At 51.2% G+C, this 23,239-nt stretch overlaps 1 protein-coding gene across 13 annotated transcripts in view; it reads right to left on the bottom strand.

Annotated features, from left to right (window-relative positions):
* TNRC18 (trinucleotide repeat containing 18) overlaps nt 1-23,239 on the bottom strand; it is a 91,624-nt gene that overhangs the window by 50,736 nt on the left and 17,649 nt on the right. For 10 of the 13 annotated variants that reach the window (XM_050966520.1, XM_050966527.1, XM_050966519.1 and 7 more), the window contains 3 exons: nt 8,050-8,205; nt 3,568-3,693; nt 396-2,189 (listed from right to left, as the gene is read on the bottom strand). In XM_050966520.1, coding sequence (XP_050822477.1) covers nt 396-2,189; nt 3,568-3,693; nt 8,050-8,205 — 2,076 coding nt within the window. Of the gene's footprint in view, nt 1-395; nt 2,190-3,567; nt 3,694-8,049; nt 8,206-9,682; nt 10,554-23,239 lie in introns of those variants that run through there. The other 3 variants (XM_050966530.1, XM_050966531.1, XM_050966528.1) reach the window with 3 other exon arrangements.

Raw genomic sequence — 23,239 nt, 5'->3', positions numbered from 1 at the left:
GGCGAGTGTCCCTGGTAGCGTGAGACTTTTGGCTTGTGGTACACGGGGAAGCAGACTGAGGCTACTGAACTCAGCTCCTGCGGTACAGCCAGCAGAGGCCAGCTCTCGCTACCATGCTGGCTGACTTCCTGATACTGGAGAGGAAAGGCTCCCGGGGCTCTAACCAAGCTCCTGAGCCAACCAGATCCCCCTAGCCAAACAGCATCTAGGTTTTAGCTTCCTCTGCCCCATCCTGTTCTCATTCACCCTCGCTCCACAAAGGCAGCTTAGAGAGGGGAGCCCAGATCAACCTCGGCATCTCAATACATCCTTCCCCTCTGGGCACACCCCAGCATGGCAGAGTTCAGTCCCACGGGAGGGAGCTCAAGGCTCTCAGACAGACGCCGTGGTCCTACCTTTTATGCTGCTCAGGGAGAGGGAGCGATCCCGGTCAGCAAGGCTGGGCCCCACTTTACTGCCACTGTTGTCCTTTTGCCGAGCAACCGCCACCGCGATGCCCACGGGCAGGTGCCTGACCTCCACCTCGCCCTGTGACCCAATGCTCTCTCGGCCAAAGGACTTGGCACTTTCTGGTCTCTCCAGGTCTCTCTTCAACTGTTTCCCGGCTTGCTGGGACAGCAGCTGCTGGATCTTGGAGGTGCCCAGCTGGGCAGAGTCCAGCTTCATGTTGCCAAGCCCGCCAAAGGGGCTCTTCTTGCCATTGCTTTGCCGAGCAGTCGTCTCCTTGGCAAAGCTGCCGCTGTACTTTATGAGGCTCTGCATGGCAGACCCTTCGCTGTGGGAGGTGGAGTGCAGAACGTCAGATGTGCCCCGGGACCCTACCGCTGAAGACCTCTGCAGGCCACTGGGGTCGAGGTATGCCTTCTTGACTTCCTCCTCCACCTGGCTGACATGGTGGTGCTGGGCGGCCAGCACAGCCATCTGGGTGGTGGCAAAGTTGCCCATTTCAAAGGGCTTCCACTTATGCTCGGGCGGCTTCAGCTGCCGGTGGTCCAGATGTTGCCTGGAGGAGTCCAAAGTGCCATATATCTTAGCTGCCTCTTTGGAGCCGGCCCTTTGGAAGCGGTCTCGTTCGCAGGCGCGGTGTTCTGGCTCCGGGCATGACCTCAGCAAGCCCTTGGTGGCCAGGAACTCCCGGCTTTCCGGAGAGCCCAGCCCGGGCCGGTTCAGAAAGGGTTCCGAAGCCACTTGCCTCTTCAGCACCATGGAGTTGGCCCTGATCACGGACCCCTTCTCCCTCAGGGCCTCCATCCTTTTGGCATCGCTGTGGCAAGAGAAGTCCTGGGACAAGAGCGTGCGAGAGGTGTCAGTGTGACCCCGCTCTGTAGGCGACTGCAACACACCCACTTTGCCCATGTCCCTGTCCTTCGCTTTGTTGTCCCGGGCCTGGGAGGCAATCTGGATGGGCCCATTCCTCTCATCGTAGGCCTCGACCGAAGGCACGAAGGTGGGGGCGACCACTTTGTGCTCCCTCCCGGGCTCCTTGGCCGGCGGGAAGATGGTGTACATGCTGGAATGGACAGACTGGGGAGGGAACGCAGAGGAGGGCGTCATTTTCCCTGGCTGGGAGGGGTGTGGGGAGGGGCAACTGCAGGAGATGTGCAACGCGCCTCCCGGGGTCATGGCGGAGTCGCCCCTTTTCAGCCTGTCCGAGTGGGCATGAACAGAAGGCCTCATGTTCTCGTCATGGCGGTTGGGATCCTTGGCACAGCGGTCCTGCTCGCTCCCGAGAGCTTTCAGCATGGGGTCCCCACCGCCATTGCAGTTGTTGAGCGAAGAGGTCTGCAGCGGATTCTTGGACTTTGGTTCTCCGCTGCCGGCCCCCCGGTTTGGCATGTGCTCGGCTAGGAATGGGGACAGCCGCTCCCCTGCCTTCACTGGCTTCTCCAAGCCAGTCCCTTTCCGGTCGCTGTCGGGTTTGGCTTCCTGGGTGAGATCCACCACGCTGCGAGGCCGAGGCTCCTCTTTTGGCTTGCCATCTTTCTTGGGGAAGTGTAGGGAGAGGTCACCCCGACAGGCCCGCTCCTTTCCGGGGGCGTCTTTCAGGCCCTCCTTGGAGCTCTTGTGCAGGTGCCCGAGGTCCTTCTCACGGTGCAGGGCGCTTGGCGCATGGTTGGCCGCTGTCCTCGAGACAGGGGCTTGGGGGTGCAAGGCAGACTGTCCTGCGTGGCTGGATAAGTAAAACCCATCTGCAAAATGAAATGGAACAAGATTACCTTGGTTTCTCTCCACTGCAAACTCCCAACTGCGACTGCTCCCATCACAAGCCCAAAAACTCTAGTCTGTGACTCAAGAACATGGGAAAAATGGGGTCAGACCAACATGGGACGAGCATTTAGATGCTCTTGGCAAGGGGGCAGCACAAATCCCAAACCTTTACTCCTTAGCATTAGCAGAGAGCCAGGATTCTAATGGGATTCCCAGAACACGTCCGTACCCCACCAAATCCCAACCATCAGACTGAAAGGGAGAAGGATCTTGCCAAGAATCCCCCCTTCATCACAGCACCTCTGTCAAAGACAGGCCCCCAGGTCCTCTGCACAGCAGTGATGCAATGGAGAAACTGCCTGAGCCTTTAAGGGAGGTACACACGAGCCTCTCTTCTTCTGAAGGGTAGGGCACCAACCCAAGAATCTGCTGCCACAGAGTGTCTGCCTCATACAAAGCCTGGGCGAAGGGGCTGAGATGGGTTAACTACACTTGTGGAGGGTTAATGATGCTTATTTGATTGGTCAAGATTCTTCTGGGGTCTCAAGGTACTTTTCAAAATCAGTGTCTCGGCCTCCTTCCAGGCTCAGCTCTCAGAGCATCACCCAGCCGCCAGCTGTGGTTCTGCATTTTAACTCCAGACTGAGCTCAGCTTGGACCCCTCCTGTTGCCCATCATCAGACAGCACAACCCCCTTAACCTTTTGGGGACTGGGACAAAGTTCCAATGGTTTGACGGCTGGTAAGTAGCCTGGTAAGGGGTCAAAGGGGACAATCTAGGGCGATGGCTGCCAGGGATGAGGTCTCTCCCTTCTAGGGAGCAGGGGAAGGGAAGGAATCAGCACAACCTAAGGGCTGATTCTCTCTGGCTGCTGGGCAGAGGATCTCTGGACACGGAAGAGCGTGCCGGTGAAATTGGATGGCCACCACAGGAATCTGCCCTAATTAGAGCTACCGATGACCGGCCACCCAGGGGAAGCCCCCATAAGCCGTGATTTGCACCGCAACAGCTAACCTCCATTTCCAGCAGTGGTTGTTCCATCGGTGCGCAGAGCATTTGACCTGTCGGTGCTGGTGGTTCGCACTGGTGCCGCTACACTAGCAGCTGGGCACCAATGTTAAAAAGCAGGGCAATGCCTCAGTGCAGCCACAGTCTTTAATAAAATCCCCACCATCTCCCAGGGAGCACCCTGCCAGGCTTGGGCCCCCATGCAGGGAGCGGTAAGGAGGGTGGATGGAGAGGTCTCTCAGAGGATGGGAATGGGGAAGGACCAGTGAGGACGGAGAAGAAGAGCCCATGCCAGTTGTACAGAGAGAGACAACAACCCTGGTTCCAAACAACTGATGCAAGCAGACTGACCTTTCTGTGACTCAAAGAGGCTATGCTGACCCAGCTGGGCCAGGAGGGGGCTACTGCTGCGGGGGGGCTCGAGGTGGCTCAGGGGAATGTATGATGGGTAGAGCCCATTGGGCAGATGGGAGAAGCCTGAAAAACAGAAGAAGAAACATGTTTCAGAACAGCCGGCTCCTTGTGTTGGAACAAACCCCGCAGAGCTACAGATTGTTATGGCTGGCAACACCCCTTCCCCACGCCAGAAGAGGCGGCTTTGCTTGAACAACCTATTGTGTCATGCCAGGCTGCAGGGTGCTGAGAGTCAGACTCATACCCTAGGGCTCTGGAGCACCATGTAGATCCTCCCACCAGAGGGCGCTGCCTGCTGCCCCAATATTCCCTCAAAGTGGGGAACTTCTGTGGCTACAGATCACATGGCAGTACTGCAGCAGCTGTATCGCCATCCCGCTGGGATGTAAGCACTGCCCCAGTCTGCAGGCAGCTGCAGGGAGCGATCAAACATGTCAAGATTTGCAACAAAACTCCTCATTGCAGCAATCCCACTGTTGTGGCAGCAATATTGTTGAGAGAATCCATAAAACAACTGATTTAAAGAGCCACAACAGAATCTGAATGGAGACAGACAATAACTGTAGCCTGTGCTCAGAGCAGCATCTTGACAATATAGTTAACATTTCAAATTATTTAGATGCTATTCATGATCTTTTGCTATGTATATATTTACATAAGGCACACTGATGAATTTGGTTACGTGCACCATTGCCACCTACTGGATGGAATCAGAACGGCTTAATTTTTGTGTTATAACTTGTTTTTCAGGGTTTATTAGTTTCATTTTTGGTTTTCTTTTAACAATTTTTGAGTTCTATGTAGATGTCAAAAAATTAGCTTTGTCTTTTATACACAAAGTACTGTTTCAAACAGCACTACATTAAAGCACACTAGAGCACCGTTAGTGCACACCCGCAGGGTCTACACAGATCAATGAATGTGCAACACATTACTGTGCTGTAGAAATCACACCCCCAGAGTCCACATTACTGCCCAGTGTAAACAAGCTCTTAGACACAAGCCTGGGATCAGGAACATCACCTATGTAAACAAACTGCACTGGGAAAGGAGCGAAGTCAACATAAATTGAGTAACTATTTCTGGTATTTTTCTGGTGCATATTGGATGAACAACAATCTCATTTATTTTGAACTGGGGGTGTTTTACTAGTATTTGCTGGTTAAAACCAAAAACCCCAAGCCCTGGTTATAACCCCTATATGGCTCACTCCTAATGGAGATCTTTCTTTGGCCCAAGCTCTTTTTGGAGCAGGATGACCAGAGCTTTATCCTAGCTGTCACTGTGACTTTCCAACTGCCTGAAGTGCTGAGCAAAGAGACAATTGCTAAATCCCAGGTGGGACAGATTTGCTACAGTTCTATGTATAATTATATAAAAACATTGCATGTACACCCTTTGCAAGCCATGAAGTGCTCACACAGGGACATTCAGACTATGCGTGGACAGCGAAATGTACCTTTTTATTCCATGGGCTGGAGAAAGTTGCATAACTCCTGAGCATTAGTACAACTAGGAGATTTATTCTAGCTTAGGGACTACTATGTTCATCTAGATCATGCCACCTTGTCAGGAACAAGCCAACCCTGGGAACAAATTACAGCTAACTTAGATGGGATTGAAAAAGTGTCCCATCTGGCAGGGCCCATTGTTATAGTAAGGGGAGGAGACCCAAACCCATTTCCCTCAAGACCTACCGCTTGAGTCTCAGTTCCACAGCTGCTGTGTGCACAAACCAACTGAAGACCGTGGGAGTTCTGCACACGGAGCATGAGAACACGGACATTTTTCAGAGCGCAAATCAAGTGAAAGTTTGGCAACACATGGGAGCAAATACTCTCCACGCATGTGCTCCAAAGTGGTAAGCTCTCAACTTCACGGCTGACCTAGCTGTTCGCACTAGGCACTTCCCCAGGCCTTTGGGGCCGAGGGGAGGAGGGAGAGACACAGGATCTAATATTTGGGGAGGCGAATCAGCATGGGAATGGTGCCAAGAATGTGTTGCAGAAGCAGCTACTCTAAGGGGTTACACGCAGGGCACCATTCCATGACCCACTGTTTCATTTTCTTCACTGCCCATGGTCACCTCTACACAAGGACCTTATCTGGGCTTCTTTCCTAAAGATCTCCCACTTGAGGCAGCTCCACCCATGCAGGACTTTCCACACTGGTGACTTCACCAGAACTCCCCCAGTGGCAGGCGTGGTAGGAAATTAAGAAAAAAAGCTAGTGTGGAACCTCCGGAACCCCAAGACCTGACACCTGATGTCAAACACAGATCTTGCTGCAACCCTAGAGAGGAATATAATTTAGCTGCTGGCGTGGACAGGATCAAACTGTCTTCAAAGCCCAAGTGTGTGTGATTGAAGCCTGGTTCTAACAACGGCCGGGGATGTTTTCTGCACTGGCTGTTGAACATGGCTAGTTTTTTAGCACAGATCTGCCCTACAGGGTCACATCAATCCAGACTGTAGAACTGAATGAGGGCAGTGGCCCAGAGAAGGCTACTTCACCTTGATCCCCCTTTCCATGCTGGGGCTGCAGAGGCAGTTTCAAAGGCATAAGGCATGAGCAGCACCTGGAATCAGTTTGCTACTCGCTAGCTACTTGCTGAATTTCCTGAATCACACATATCGATTCCCCCTCCCTCTACGCAAAACAAAAAACATAACATCTTAGGCTTTCTACGGTCACCCCCTCGATGGCCGTCATTGCATCCCAACTCCTCCAGCCCAGTTCTCTCAGTTCAATGGCTTTTCAAACCAGCTGATTGAAGCACTGGAGGGGCTGGCCAAAGGATTAGGGGGAGGGCAATCGAGTGTGGGTGGAAGGTGACAGGTCAGGTGAAGGCACCTTTCAGTCACTCCCTCTCCCCAGACGGATGGAGGTTGTTACTGATGTTTTACAGCTGCTGTCACGGTCACCGAAGCAAAGAGCAGAGTGGCAAAGAGCAGAGTGGCTTACAAACCAGTCTCCTGTGCACGTTCAGGACCCAGGAAGCATCTCCAGGCTCTGGTGCATTGTAGGAAAAACTCCTACGAGGGGCTCCGGGGCCGGGGGACAAGCCTAGGATTCAGCTGGAACAGCACTCGGGAGCCCAGAGGGCCAGCACCTCACACCAGGTCAGAACAAGGGAGGCAATGGGCACACAAGGTGGGGATCTACTCGGGAAGGAGTTCAGGTGACCAGAGCAATTCGCAGGCACTAAGATCTCCCTTCTGCCCTGACTTTATAAGGGGAATCCATGCACACACACCAGCCAGGGGGTACCTGGCCCAGGCCAGAACACGGGGCTCACACAGCAAGGAGGGGCTGCAGCGGGACCCCTACTCCAAACGCTCCAAATGTCGAGGTGCTTGAAGCCGGAACCAGGCTCTGAATTTTGCAGATTGGCCCCTATCTTTATAAAGGACCAATGCAAACACCAGATCCAAACAACCTCAAAGTGCACACAAGACCCAGATCCCAACTCTGCCACTTGAGACCCTCTCTAATGTCTCTATCGCTTCGGGTAACCCTGAGCACACCCGTGAGACAGGCATGCATGACGCTCAGGCCAGCAGGCAGGGGGCAGATGACCCGCCCAAGGCCATAGGCAGCCTTGGTGCTGGGTTCAGATCCCAGGAGGAGCACCTAGCTCCCAGGCCTGGGAACACACCACTCAGCCAGGCTCCTCTCGCTCTCACATTTGTGGAGGATCCCACTGAACAGCTGGGCACAGCCAGCCTACTGATCTGGGAAACATTCCCCCCCTCCCCTTTGCCAGGGATGGAGAAGTCCCAAATCCTGCCCAATCAAGCCAGATCACATCACAGGGTTACATCAGCAGCAGCCAATGGGGAAAATGGAGAACGAGCACATGGCGAGAGAACTCTCTTTGGGAAGGGGGATGCATCCATTGCACACCCGTGTACGTACACACACACACACACCCCTTCCCACTGAACCCCAACACCAACCACAAGAGAAGACACAAGGAGGGATCTAGAGGTCGAACGACTGCTTAACACACGTTGCTCCTTTTGCCGGCCGTGGCAACATACAGCTTACCCCAGCCACGGGCTTCTGCATGGGAAAGGGGCAACCCACAGCCATCTCCCTGTGGTGTCACTGGAGCGGAAAGCTTTGCAATCCAGCACAATGTCCTGGGCCAACCGACACCCCAATAGTCCCAACCAGCTCTGCCTTGCTGCTCCTCCAGCTGATCGCTCAGCCCTAGCCCGCGGCAGCAGGGGCACTGCCAGCTTGCACAGGGGCAAAAAGCTTTTACTGAGCACCTATGGCCACCAGGTGGCCTAACCTCGTCTCCCAACTAAAGGATGCTCTGGAAGCAACGCTCCCCTCCACCTGGCTGGGAGAGGGGGCCACCCCAGCAATCAGCCACTGCCATCAGCATTCAGGTTCTCTCTCTCTCTTTACCTTCATGGGAGTGAGCAGCCCAGAGTTGCACCATCTGGAGGTCGGCGGGGGTGGGTGACCTGAAGGACAGGTCAGAGGGTAAAGGGGTAGGGCTTCCATGGGGCGTAGAGGAGGTCCCTAGTCCGCTGGCCATATACCCACCCAGGAAGGCCTCACCTGAATGGGAGGATGGAGAAGAAAGTCAGGGTTAGGTACCAGCTTTAAAGCAGAGGTTCTTTCCAGTTTGCACCCCTCCCACTGCCATCTGCCATGCCCCGGCACCCACTCCCCTACTGCCCGCTAGGCGGCCTAATGAGAAAACACTGCAAGATGAGCAAGTCCCTGGCTTAGGAGCATGTTCCCACTTCGTTCCCCCTGACCACAAACCCTCGTGATCTATAGCGAGAGGGGGTGCCTGGGCCCGTGCAGGGGGAGCAGGGCTGGCAGGCAGCAGCTAGGCCCTAGTTCCCATCCCCGGCTCTCGTGCTGATTCCCTGGGCAAGACTGCTTCCCTTCAGTGTCCCTCGCTGTCACACGGGGGCAAGGAAATGGATCTGCCTGGCAGGGGCGTTGCGAGGACGAGCGCTGGTAGATCGTAAACCAAGCCAAGGGCGGTTAGCACAGGAACTTGGTGGATGCAGCTGTGTCAGCCCAGCCGAAAACCCCTTCGTGTTTGCTCTGCTTTCTAAACTGTAGGGGGGAGGGCTTGGCCCAGGGACTCACCAACGAGAGGGGGATGCGACCGATCAGCCGATTAAACACAACCAACCACACAAACCACATGCACAACGGGGGCAAGGGTTGCTCTTTGCTCTGAGGGTGCGGTGGGGATGTCGGGGGAGGTAGACATGCCCAGCCAGATCTGGTTTGGGTTAAAAGTCCCCAGAAGAAAGTCTTCAGCAAGGATTGCTCAGAATCTACGCAGATCCCCAGCGAAGCCATCTCCACCAGGACGGGTGGTGAAAGATCCAACCGGCCCCTCTGGTCGCATATTTCAAACCCGCTGAGAGTGGGGCAGCCTTTGAGTTTTGTCCTGCAGGTTATTTCCGCCAGCAAATGTAGACCCATCCCCGGAACATTCAACATAGGTGCTACGTGAAATGATGGCAGAGGAAAAGAAAATATTTGCAAGCTCCCTCAGCGCTTAGAAGAGGCCAGAGCCTCCCCAGGCAGGTGGCTACAGAGTCCAAGCCAGACTATGCACCACACATGGCTGGCGTGCGCCCGCTTAAGAGGAACTCCTCCACCCAAGCTCTGATGTGTGCAGCTGTAGCCCAGCACTTCGAGGAATCCCACACTCGCCGCAGCACAACTTCCCCCCAGTCAGACAGAAGCTGCCATAAGGGCCGGCTATCAGGGCACTGCCAACCAGCTCCCCGTGATAGGAAATGTTGGTAGAAGAGTGAAAGACCTTTTAAAAAAAAAAGAAAAAAAGAAAGGGCACCGACCCAAAGATAAAGCCTAGAGGCAGATGTGAGAGAAACTGGACATCAGTGAGGGTCACTCATCCCCCACCACTCTGGGCAATCAAGCCTGTCGGCCCCACACTCCATTCCACACAGGCTCCTTGCTAGTGACCCAAACCACAAGCCACCAGCATGACATGGCCATGCAAGGCGGAAGCAGCACTCAGGATGCACAAGCCACGGCTCACCAGATCTGGTGCAGGACGGGGCTCCTGGAACCAGCTGGGAGGCAGCATGCTAGCCTAGATATCCCTGCTCTTGGGCGGGGGGGGGTGGGGGGGGCAGAGCCAGCCACAGAGCCAGTGCAGGGAACCCACAGATGGAACAGCTCTTGCATGGAGAGAGCGTGGGGAGACACCACCATGTGCTCCAGCGATCCCTTCCCCTCAGAAGCCAGAGACTCTTCGCCGGAAGCTTGGTGGCCTCCGAGGCTGTGCAGGAGATTAAGTAACTTTCCCCCTGCTCCGCACGTGTGCACAGATGCCGCCGGATGGCCAGTTATGGGGTTTCTGCCTCTTATGAAATACTGCTAACGGATGATGCCACACCGGCCTCTCGAGCAGCACTTCTGATGGATGGACATGTCGGCGGGAAGTGGGGAGACCAGATTCAGAAGTGGCGCAGGCCCGAGTCAAGGCCTGCAAGGAGCAGATGTGCCCATGCCACGAGAGCACCACCGAGGAAAGGACCAGTCCCAAAGCTCCATCTTCCCGAGGCCACCGCACCTTCCCCCGTAGCGCCGCCACTGAAGAATTACAGCAACGTCCGGAGAGGGGCTTGAATCGGCAACTTGGCCTCTGAGAATCCCTAACGCCCAGAGAGCAGCAGTTCTATCTACTAGCGCATTGCTGGATGAAGCTAGAATGGCTCCACAGGGTGTCCTAGGGCAGGCCTGACAGCAGATTTGCAGATCAAGCAGTCAGAGAGTCTGCGGTTTTACAGTGAGAGGACCCAAGATCTATCCCTGCTGTCGCTGTAAAGTTTCTGACATTCACAACGTGCAGCAGAGAGAGCCAGGACACTCCACATAGCCAGGGACACGTCCCCTCCCTCTCCCCCAGTGAAGGCTTCCCTCTCCCCTAGATCGCTGTAAACAGCAACTGGCATGCGAGATAGTGACACAAACAACTCACTGCGATGGACGACCAGTTACATGCTAAAAAGCTCCATTTCCCAGCTGAGGAAAAAAGAGAGAGGAATCCCAAGTGCACTAAATACATAGCCTGCGGGTCCAGGCCGCGAGGTGTACTAAAGGCCAGGGTTTGTCTCATGCCTACACCATCACCTGGACAATGAGCCAGGAGTGGTGCTGAGCTCTAGAACTGGTTACATGCAGTCACCTGCCAGCCTAAGATCCTGCGCTACTTCCATTTCTGGTCTCACACTCCGAGTTAGCAAGGGACCAGGCATCTCTTATCCCCTGAACCATCAAGGCTACTGGGACTCAGGTTTAGCACAATTTGGATCCAGCTGGGGTGGGTTCAGGTACCTGAGAGTTGCGTTCAGACCTATCTCTTGTTATGAGCTAACAGAAAAGGATCCATCCACCTTCTACAAACTTCCTGCCATTATGTGCCGAAAGATTCTGCATCAAAAGGGATCACAAAGGATTCTAGGGAGCACTGCATGGACCATAAAGTAATGGGGGCGGGGGGGGGATCCTGCATTAGCAGACCCTTTGCTTCCCCTCATTCCAATCTGCCACCTCAACATTTCCAGAGGACTGCTCTTCTCTGGCTTTCCAGACTACAGATTTTCTCTCAGAGAAAATGGTGGTTTCAGTGCACAGTGCAAAGGAGCTCAGACCACCTGGAGCCAAACGAACCAGCTCAGGGGGGCCGCTTGGCATTTCCACCTTCATCATCTCTCACGGTGCTAAAAGGCTGGGATGGGTAATGGAGGAGCAGAGGCCACAGCGCATCCTTAGAGCATGGAGACATGAATGGGGAAATATACAGCCCTGCTGTTAGCCAGCGTTCAGAGCTACAGCCCAAGAGAGAATCTGAGGATCCACCAAACTGCAAAAAAAAAAAAATATAGCACTCATCTACCAGCAAACACAAATCCATAATTCATACCTACCTCCTACCCCTCCTGCATGCAGGGTGCAGAACATGCAGCTCTTGGGCCAGGCGGTGATAAGGACAGGGCATTCCTTATACACTCTAGTATAACCCCCTCCCTTCCCAACCTGGGACATGCACCTCAATGAAATGCCTCCCCTCTTTGCTCCCTCCCCCCCAGCAAAGTAGCTCCAACACGTTCACTATTTTTACAGAGTCTAGTGAGGCACAGAGAGAGCCACATATGGTGCCAGCTGCGGCTGTGCAAAGGGTATGCGGGCATCCTTTGATCCAGCCCCGCAACGCCCCTGGCTCTGCCACCCCAGCCCCTACCCTCTCCAGGGCAGAGACTGCAGGTTGTGCCACCATATTGGAGAACGGTAGGGACGCAACAAGCGTCTTCTAGGGACGAGCAGGGGTTTCAGCCAAAGGTCTAGAAAATGGCAGCCCCCAGGCTGAGTTCCCTCTAAGCTGCACCACTGCACAGCAGCCTATTAAGCACCATGCAGCCGATCAGGGCTGCTGCAAGGAGAGACGCCTCTCCCGCAGCCCTGGACCTTCCGTGGCCAGGGGAGAAGAGCCTCTCCCCGCCAGCCCAGCCCAGCCGTGGCAGAGAGAGAGGCGCCTCTTCAATGTATCCCCATCTTTCCTGAAACGCAGCACCCAGAACTGGACACAATACTCCAGTTGAGGCCTAATCAGCGCAAATGGGTTCCTTGGATGGTAGTATGGAAGCTTATTGTTTCTTCTCCGACTGCCAGCCACCCATCTGACACCCATCTCTGAAGGGTCACACCCACCCCAATGTGCCCTTTTCCTCGCAACCCACTTGTCTGTGTCTGTCCTCAGGAAGAGCCAGGTGAGTGGGGTTGAGCTGGGAGTAGAAAGGAAGCAGCAAGCTTATTTCTGACCCCGGCAGGCTCGCATGGGACAAAAACGCGTTACACACATAGCCTGAAATCCGGCCTCCCAACTGGCAGGCCCAGCAGCAGAGCACATACAGGCCAATAACAGAGCCCACATAAAGCATTTGCAGAGAGAGCAAGACCCCCAGCGACTGAGAGTCTAGAAATGGGCAGCTGAATAATTAGCGTGTCCATAGATCACTTCACCGAAAAGCAGATTCTTTGGGCAGATTACCTAATAGAAACCATTTCCCCTTCCCTGCCTCTGCTCTGGGATACTCTGGTTTACAGCACTGCAGAGCTCAGAACAGCAGCTACTTCACACCCCCACCGTAATGGCGCCAAACAGCTGAGAGACGGATTGCAGGACAGTGTAAATCTTTGCCACCTTGTCCTTTGTCTCTCGGGTCAGTTCTAGTTATGCTGTAGGTCCCGAGGATGTCTGACTCTGTGCCATACACGAGGCAACAGCACATTCAAGGCTGAACTAAAGCCCATCTCATCAGCTCATTGCTGGGGACTGCTCCTGCATCCTTTGCACTTTGGTACCAGTCTGCTTCCACATGGCTTTTCCAATAGCTCCTGCCAAAGCTCTTCCTTAGAAGTGCCACAAGTTCACCAGCCTTTGCATGCAAAAGTCCTCCCCTAAAGTCTCGCTTCATCTAACGCTGCCTTATTATCAGCCCACATCCCATGGCTAACGATGGCGTCAAAGAGTTAATTTGTAGCATTGATCCTGCATCTCCCCTGGAGCATAGTGACGGTTTCAATCACAGCCCGGAGACCAATTTAACTCAATGTTTCATCTTCCGAGGGCTCTGGAGACTGCCGAGATCTTCCCGACATAAACGAATTGCACGGCTGAGCAGGAGGTCTCACGTTCTTAGTCTTTGGTGCTTTGAGCTTTCGGTCCCTTTGCCAACAAATCACCATCTGATGAGCTGGTGCAAGTGAACAGCCCTGCATGGACTCCTGCCTCGAATACACTGGGGAGTCTGGACCCAGGCCTTTTAAAAATTCATCTTGCTCAGTATGGACTATTGTCTTCACCTGCCATGCTATGGAAACAGCAAGTCCCTTAGTCAATGGGTGGAGAGGTGGCTTTGTTACCCAGCATGCTCTGCAAGTACTTCTGCATCGGTTATCCCTTGCTGAATGTAACGCAGTGACTTCTTACAACACTCTCCCTCGGTGACCCACCGCAGATACCCCTGAGCCTCATACGCCCAAAGTCTAGGGAAAGACAGAGGGGGATTCCGTGGACAACAAAATCAGGTTTTTGCTACATAAAAGCTCCAGGCTTCTCGCCCCACAACTGACACAGCTAATGAGACTCCCGTTATACTGTGCTGGTTCCCTAGTGGGAGGGGAAGCCAGACACACTCATTGACATTGAGGAGGAGGAAGAATGATCAGGTGGGTAGGAGTGGTAGCCCGTGACCTGGGTTCAGTTCCTCACCTGGGACACGGGGATCACAGGGCTACAGCATTGGCCCTACCTCACTGGGCTGCTGGGAGAATAGAGGCCTTATAGACTGGGAGGTGGTCAGAGACTGACAATGGGGGCCATATAAATACTATAGCTAGAAGTCTGCTGTGCACTAGCATGGCTCCTCCCTTTTGAGGCTCTTGATGTGGCCACGTATGGTAACAAACCCGTGGCCACGGAAGACTACAGACTCATCACTACAGACACCACGGCATGGCGGTGAAAACGTGAAGAGAACCCAGATCCTCATGGCCTCAGTGAGAATTGCCATTCACCACTAGCAGAATGGTGCCTCCGATAACCAGCTGAGCAGTGTCTGATTCCCTCCCATCAAGGCAGTGATGTGTGCATACGCACAAGCACATTAGCCAGTTAGTTAGAGTGTTGTGCCCATTTTACAGATACAGAAATGGAACGCAAGCGGTTAAGGGTCTGATTCCCACAAGTGTGGAGCACCCCCAGAAATAGTAGTTAGGCTTTGCCCAAGGTCCCATAGGGACGCCCATGGCAGAATTGGGATGACAGCCCAGCTCTCCCAAGGCCTAGGCTTTACCCAGCAGACTATTGCTCCCCTAAAAGGAAAGATTCTGTTAGTGTAAAGAAGGGATCCTAACATGCAAGAAGGGTCCTTAGGGGGTAACATGAAGACAGGAGCAAACGAGGAGCGGGAGGAGAAAAAGCAGCCAAGCCAGGCATCAACATGTGCTTCTCAGGCAGGATGGAACTGGGACCTCACATTCCACGGCCTTGGTGAAGGCCTGAGTGAGCAACAGGAAATTAAAAACAGCGGAACCAGCCTCCTTGCAATCTGCGGAGGGTTTTGTACCTTCCAGCTCACCACCACTTCCCCATTCTTCAGTTCTCCATTCTGCCTGCAGCCAGCCGTTTGGACACCGGTCAAGGAAAGAGAAGACTGGGGCAGGCTCGGGGCGGGTCTGCCAGCGCCTGCATCTGCACTGAGACCTTGCAAGCTAGAAACACTCAGCTGCCTCTTCTTGCTCAGTGGCCCATTTACTTGAGTTGCCGGTAAATCTGTTTGGTAGTGGATGGCTTTCCGTGAGCCGCACCGGATTTACAACACTCTCAGTCTGACTTTTGTCTCGCTCCTCCCTTTCTGTAGGGAAGCAAGAGTTTTAACTAACGTCCCAAGGCTCATCCCCCGACCTAGCCTTCCTGCCTCAGTTTCCCAATTTACTCCACACGTAGTGGGAGCTGCCAGTATCTCACACCAGCTGGGAGCCAATTCCCTAGACTCTCTTTGGCCCCAAAAGAGGAATTGGGGCATAATTCTAAGGCTAGCAATCTGGATTGCTGACGGGCAATCTGCCCTCCTTTTGGGAGCCATGAAATAGACAGCAAAGGCTTCAATTTAGTATGACAGAATTTCCCGGCTGCCATCCCCCAATTCTCTTTCCAAACCACAAAGTGGCAGACAAAGCCAGCATCTGAAAGATGCTTTGTTGCTTTGATTGATTAGATTCCTTTTGCCTATGATGCTCAAGTAGCCAACAATGGCATCACACTTAGTGGCTAACAGCCAATCCCATGGAGGCACATTCAGGGGCAGCAGAGGAGGGCGAGAGAACCAGGCCACTGATTAATGCCCATTGTTGACAGGGGCACAAGACTTATGCCAACAGACAGAGCCCAGTGATTGTAAAGTGGCTGCTCCTACAGAACACTCCCTTTCTCCATGGCAAACAATCAGCGGCTTGAACTGTTTCTCCTCATCCCTGCAGCTTTACTAGCCTAAAGACCCTGACAAAGCCTGTTTGCTAGCCACGGCGCTCTCAGCGAAGCTTGCTGTGGATGACTGCAATAGAAATCTTATTCTAAAGTCCTGGGATCAGAGGGTCTGCTTTCACCTAGTTCCTCTTCAGCTTTTAACAATTCACCCTTGGCTGCAAAATCTCAGCTTTTTATTTCTTTTCTTTTTTTGGGGGGTGTGTGTGTGACTAGTCCTTATGGTTGTGAAGAAAACTTTGAATACGTGAAACGTGGTTAAGTGGGGTCTCCTGAGTGTCACGGTCCTCTTTGAAAAAAGACAAACCACAGACACAAACAAGCTTGAACTGCAACTTTGTCTCCTTTGTTTACCAGAGACCACACACTGTCTAGAACTCTATGCAGCATGGAGGCATCTAGTGGCCAAAGTACATACTGCAGTGAGTGTGCCAACAGCCTGAAACAATAGCTCAAAGAGGTGTGAACTACCCACATTCATCTTAGTTGGGTGTTAACTCTAAAATATAAAGATGACCAAGTCAATTGTTGACACTGACAATCTCATTGCTGATGATTTTGCTAAAATTATCTAGTTAGGACTTGTCTATTCATGCAAATTAATCCCATACAAAGTAGGGGATGAATTTAAAGCAGATAAAACTATTCCTGATTAAATCCATGTGTTGATGTTCTTATTCTGGAATAATTCTAGGTGTAGACAAGCCCAAAAAGAATCTAGCTCACTATCCCAATTCACCTACAAAACCTTCCTAAGTGCCCAATGCCCCAATTGTCTCCTATCTCAGAGCTCAAACTTCCAGCTTCTCCCTTGACAACTTCACAGTTTAGTTTAAATAGCCTTGGGGCTACTGAGCTGACTGCATCCTTCAATCTCGTATTTAATTCAACAAGACCTTCTGTTTTTAAATTAATCCTAACTGTCCCAGAATTTCCACCAGAGTGCTGCAGAATCCAGAGCCCTTGCCTTGAATTTAGGTCCAGCCCGCCACAGCCTTGCTCTGAAAAACCACAAGGGGGTGCCCAAGGATACACACCAATAGCAAGCAAGATATCTTTACATTAGATCCATCCTTATATAGGACTTCAAATGCGAAAACCCCATACACCAAATAACATTTATTCCCTCCTTATGCGCCAAGGTTCCATGTGCAAAGAGATGCATCCAGCGCAAACAATAAAAAATAAATTAAAGTCACAACCACTACACCAGATGTCACTGATTACAGAGAACGCTGCTGGAACATTGAACCAGCTAATCGTTGTTCAAATGCATTCCTTTTCTTTCAGACATGCCATGATTCTCAAAGATTTGGTGGGACTGGAAGGGAAAGCCTTTATGTGCTGAATGTTCTTCTTTGCTGAACATCCTTCTAGCCAAGTGCATAGCAAGGGATGGAATTTTTAAAGATTCACTTAAGGACACATGAAATATATAACTAGTGACAACTCTCTGCAAGTATCAGGAGAACAGAAACCTTCCAAGGGAGAAGGGAATTTTGAGAATGGCCCTAGGGCTAATGGGATAAAATTAAGGCAATTCACATTTTAGTCTGAATATTGTTGCTCCGATTCCTGACACCAGTGTCACCCTTCTGCCAAGCAGTAGCGTATGTCCAAGGCCTTGCAGGTTGGCTTCCCAACTGGATGAGAAATCAAGGAAGTGGAGCCTGATTATATTCTAAAGTGTAACTTGTTTAATTTATATATACACAAAAATGCACCAATCTTGGAACAGAGGTGGTCAAACAGCATGCAGGGCAATCTCTTCTCCCAGGAATTTCAGTCTAGCACCAATGCCCAACTTCTCAGAGAGCAAATCAGCCTCAAGAATCGACTCTAATCAGAGCTGAAGGCAAAGAGCAAAACTCTTCTGCTGGTCTCACTGCTCCCATGCCATAGGCCACTGGATCTAGCAACACCACAACCACAACCACATGTCTTCCCAAGACTGAACATATTTCTGCTCAGACACACCAGAGGGGCAGGAGGGGGAACCTTAGAAAATTATGTGTAACAGCACCACCTATTGATACCTGCCAGAACAATATATTCAAGAAGAATCCTACACTAGCAGCAAGATTTAGACAGAGGGGACCTAACTGATCTTTTCCACCTCTCTAATCTGAGTTTCTGTGATCTATTATTTCTATCCTCTGGTGCCTTCTTCCCTCTGCTGAGGCTGCAGTAAATCACCCACCAAACCCTATTTGCAGAGCTAAGCAATCTCTCATGATGAGTGGACATGAAAGTAAACCAAACAGCTATGCATGGGATTTAACTTTTGAGATGATCCGCCAGCAGATCCCCTTTAAAGACGGGCCATGTGCCTCAGAGAGTACAGTACCTCGTTATTATTACACAGAGCATAGGAGACCCAGTCACAGACCAGGACCCCACTGTGCTTGGAGCTGTACAGACACAGAACAAAAAGCTAGTGCCTGCCTCAAGAACCTTCAATACCTAGCTTGGTACAGTGCTTTTCATCAGTAGATCTCACAGTGTTTTAAAAAGAATGCCACTGTCCCCATGTCACAGATAGGGAAACTGAAGTACAGAGCAGAGAGGTGACTTGCCTAAAGGGGGGAGGGATAGCTCAGTGGTTTGAGCATTGGCCTGCTAAACCCGGGGTTGTGAGTTCAATCCTTGAGGGGGCCATTTAGGGATTTGGGGATTGGTTCTGCTTTGAGCAGGGGGTTGGACTAGATGAACTCTTGCGGTCCCTTCCAACCCTAATAATTTATGATTATGATTCTAAAGTCACCCAACAGGCTCAGATGGGAACAGAACCCTGGTCTCCTTAGCCCGCACCAATGCTCTGACCACTAGACCATGCTGTCATACAAGCACCCAGACAGGTAGAGATCTCATGCTGACACTACTAACTGTATGTCTGCAGCATCACTAAAAAATTAAACACTTTTTAAAAACCTGCCTGTTATTTCCTGCTCAACCAAGGGCAAAGCCCACCCTTTCTTCTACACCCACAGAAGGCCCAAAGGCAGTGGAATCCATGCTTGCAGTTGACAACAGGTTTGAGGAAGAGTCACAGCTTCTGGGTGCCCAAGCCCTAGGAGGTTCCCTTCACATCTCCACAGTCAGGTTTGGGGGGCAGCCCCAGGAATCTGTTGTGATGTAGGTTCACCTACCATTTCCCCAGCAGAGCAGTGCCCTCTGCAGCATTAAGGCGAAAGCCGCTGTTCGGAACAGCTTTGCTGCATGGAGAAGGAGTGAAGAGGGACATGTGGCCGACACTGGGAAAATGCATCTTGTAAGAAAACAAGTTAACAAATATGGATATTAACCATGGCAAGGGCCTGGGGGTTAACCAGGACCAGTTTCTGTCCACACGAAGGGCCAAGAGCTATTTGACCTCAAGCTAGTTAACATATTTCCTAGCACAATTCATTTTCCCAGCAAAGAAAAGCTGTACACGTGAACGCATTCGTCCTCAGCCTTTGCCATTGCCACCAGGAGTAGATGGCAGTGGGTGACTTGGCCCACAGTTTATTATAATAATCATTCATGCTAATCAATAATCACCAATCATGTTTATTATAGTTGTGCCTAAGGACCAGCCGAGAACAGAGCCTCATTGTGCTGTTCAAACACATAGCCCCTGTCCCGATGAGCTTACAATTTAAAAGGACCAGACAGACACAGGGCAGGGGAAGGGGTGAACAAGGCGATCAACAAATGGCACGTTAGTTCCAGAATATATTTTTTAAAAATCAAAATTGCAAAGAGATTGGAAGAAAAGCCCATAGCACCGAATTCATTCAATTGTTCAGAGACCTGTCCACCCAGTTAATGTGCAGCTGAAGTAGGCTAACCCTGCACCCAAACTATGTGACAATGTCCCTTTAATTAAAAAGGGAGCACCACCTTAGCTGCCTTTTCCCAGTGAAGGCTACAAACATTTGGGGCGTGTTTATTATGGGATGGCCCAGGTGTTGGTCCCAAGATCACCTGTGCCAAGTTTCTAGCAGCAACAATTAAGTCAGGCTTCAGAGACCAAATCCAGCCTTCCCAGAGTCATCAGCCATGCCCTGAGGGTAATACAGTCTATTTTCAGACATGATGACTTCAGACCAGGTCACCAGCAGGTTAAATTAAACTATGCAGCATTATCTTCCTCCCTTCCCATTGAGAAATTAAATACTCCTGCCTGATGGGCACTAGCCAACCCTGAGTACTCACAGCAGGGTGCCTGAAAGGAAAACGGAGGAGGCAGCTGAGTTCAGAAAGGTAAATACCATCTGCCCTCTCCTCCCTTTCTGCTGCAGTTCTTTGAACAGGGCCGTATCTGCAGTGAATTATGGGAGAGCTCTCCTCTTTTCTTGCTTTGTAATATATTCCTGCGTAATCGTATCACTCTGCTCTGTGTTGCATCCCTCCAGCCTTCATCTGTCATTGTCTATTCAGGCCCTGATCCTGCAAACTTGATGTGCGCAGGTGATGCTGCATTTGAGAGGCTTGTTTTCACCGAAGAGTTAACTTGGGCATTGCCCCACTCCCATCCACACACAAAATCCTCTCTCTCAAATGTGATGGGGCTTTACACCCGGGCTAGCTGGCCCACACTGGAGTGTAGGCTAGAGTCCAAGTGCTGCTTACATTTGGGCTGGAAACCCATCCACTTTGCAATGAGGACACAGGCTATACCAGTGGTTCTCAACCAGCAGTACCTGTACCCCGAGGGTACGCAGAGGTCTTCCAGGGGGTACAACTCATCTAGATATTTGCCTAGTTTTACAATAAGCTACCAAAAAACAAAAAAGCACTAGCGAAGTCAGTACAAACTAAATTTCATACAGACAACGACTTGCCTGTACTGCTCTATATACTATACACTGAAATTTAAGTACAATCTTGATATTCCAATTGATTGATTTTATTATATGGTAAAAATGAGAACGTGAGCAATTTTCCAGTGCTAGTGAGCTGTGCCACTTTTGTACTTTTATGTCTGATTTTGTAAGCAAGCAGTTTTTAAATGAGGTGAAAACCAGACTCCTGAAAGGGGGTACAGTAGTCTGGAAAGATTGAGAGCCACTGAGCTACGCCATTCAAGTGATTGATCTTCAGTGCCTTCCCACAATTTCCACCCCACCTCCCACCAGAAGAGCAGACAAGTTCTCCCACAATTCACAGAGAAAGAATCAGAGAATGTCTCAGCTTACTGCAGAGCTAGGAACCATGGAACATGCCTCCATGGGACACACCTGAGCGTGTACAGCACCAGCAGACACAGCTGAGTGGGAGCAAACAGAACTTTGCAATGTGGTTGTTCACTCCCAGGCTAGGCCAGCCCGAACTCCAATCCGCAGTTACCTCTGCACTGAGGACACACTCCAAAAAGGACACCACAGAGGTGCAGGGTCCACCAGTTCCTTTGACTGGAAGCTCTTAGGGGAAAGGACTGTATCTTCAGACTCATCTGCGAGACACCGAGCTCACCGGCTCTGTGTATATAGATAGTATCTAAACCCACAACAGTGAAAATATCAGCATGGCCCAAGATGGGAGATACTTTTTGCATCTTCTCCATCGATGTTTCCTGTCCTCCTGCGGGCAAGGAACTTTCACTATGCAAACTAGCCTGCTTACTGGGGCTGCAACGAAACATACCAACAACAACTGGCACCAGAAGGTGCCATCTCCTCCTCCCCCTAGCAGGTTTTAGGTATCCATTATTGTACATAGCCAAAACAACAAACTGCCAAACCCTATCATTAAAATTAGGTTATAAGGTGGCAGCAGGATCTGGATTTGTTTTGACTCTAAGGACTATGCCAAAAGAACAACAAAAAAGGAGAAGCCAGAGAGAGCTGGCATGAGCAGCTATGACTCAAAGTTACAGTAGACGTGGCTTTCTCAATTGCTTATTTTTAAACCTGGTGTCTAAGCTTTCAGAGGAATAGTATCTAGCTCTGATATTGGGCTTTTCAACAGCAGACCTCAAAGCACTTTACAAGGGAAATCAGCATCATTTTACATATGGGGAAACTGAGGGACAGGAAAGAAAGACCTAAAAAACCTCTCCTTCCTTAGAGGTTTTTAAGGTCAGGCTTGACAAAGCCCTGGCTGGGATGATTTAGTTGGGAATTGGTCCTGCTTTGAGCAGGGGGTTGGACTAGATGACCTCCTGAGGTCCCTTCCAACCCTGATAGTCTATGATTCTATGAAAGAGGCTTGGCCAAGGTCACACAGCCAGTCATGGCAGAGCTGGGAACAGAACCAAAATGTCTCCTGAGTCCTCGTCCCTCAATATCCAAAATTCCCCTATTATCAGAAATCCCCTTCCTAATGAGCTGCCAGTTTGACTCCTTAGCATATTTGATGTTAACGGCGATTCTCAGGCACTTTAAATGGGGGTGGGGTGGGGTGTCTTACATTTAAGCTGTGAAACTTGCAATTTCCTTATAGCAGAGAAGACACAGAACGTAGCTGTGAGGAACCTCTACAAAGACTTGGAGTCAATGGGGCTACTCTCAGTGCTTAAAGTCCAGCATGGGCATCAGTCTTTGCAGGATCAGGGCCCCAAAGCCCATTGAAATCAATGGGAGTCTTTGGATCTGGCACACAAAAGGAGCCCCCACCACCATTCCATTGAGGGGCCCAGACCATAAGCAGACCCCGGGTCAGACACTTCAGAATTCAGAGGGATAGCAAAACTGAACAAGAGGGCTGCAGAAGAGAAGACCTCTGCAAAGCTTCTCATAGGTGGAAGCTACTCCCATCTTCTTAAGAGCTTTTCAATTCATTTGGACTTCGCAAGCCATTTCTCTCCTGTAGCAATGGCACTGAGTGCTCAAACCATAAACTAATGACTCAGGGAAAGCCTAGTTCTGAAACCAACCACTCCAGGCTGAAGTATTCCATGAGGCGGGGGAAGGATGGCCAAGTGGTGAAGGCCCTAAGCTGGAGTCAGGAGATCCAGGTTCCATCCCCTATATGACCACAGACTTCCAATATGAGATGGAGCAAGCCACACTATACGGTGGGAAACTGAGGCAATTAGGAACAGGAGTATCTCCCTACACCACACTAACAACTGTGAGGCGCTCAGACACTGTGGTAATAAAGGGCTTGCGAGTAGTTTTAATACCATCCTACCCAAAAAAGCTGGAACGATAGGTTTGTGTAGCCAGCAGGACCCATTCTAGGCACCAACAAACCAAGCACGTGCTTGGGGCTGCACAATTTCAGGGGCTGCATTCCAGGAGGCTGGGGTTTTTTTTTGCTTGGGGCAGCAAAAAACCTAGAGCCAGCCCTGGTAGCAAGAGGGGGTGGAAGAATATTAATGGCTAGATGCAGTGCAGCAGCACAGAGCTGGGCTGACTAACACCCCCTTCCAGACGATGGCACAACATGGACTCGTTAGAGCCAAGTGTCTGAATCGCTTTTTCTGCCCCTAAACTAGCCTAACTCCTGTGTCACTTCAAATGGGACACAGTCACATGGACTATCACTACCCCTTCAAGAGCATCCAGATGAGGCGTTTGTACTGGTTTAATGAGCTAGATTTCGAAGCTGATTTAA

The sequence above is a fragment of the Gopherus flavomarginatus genome, chromosome 9 (assembly GCF_025201925.1).
Source record: "Gopherus flavomarginatus isolate rGopFla2 chromosome 9, rGopFla2.mat.asm, whole genome shotgun sequence".
Lineage (NCBI taxonomy): Eukaryota > Metazoa > Chordata > Testudines > Testudinidae > Gopherus > Gopherus flavomarginatus.
This window is presented reverse-complemented; position numbering and strand designations above follow the sequence as displayed.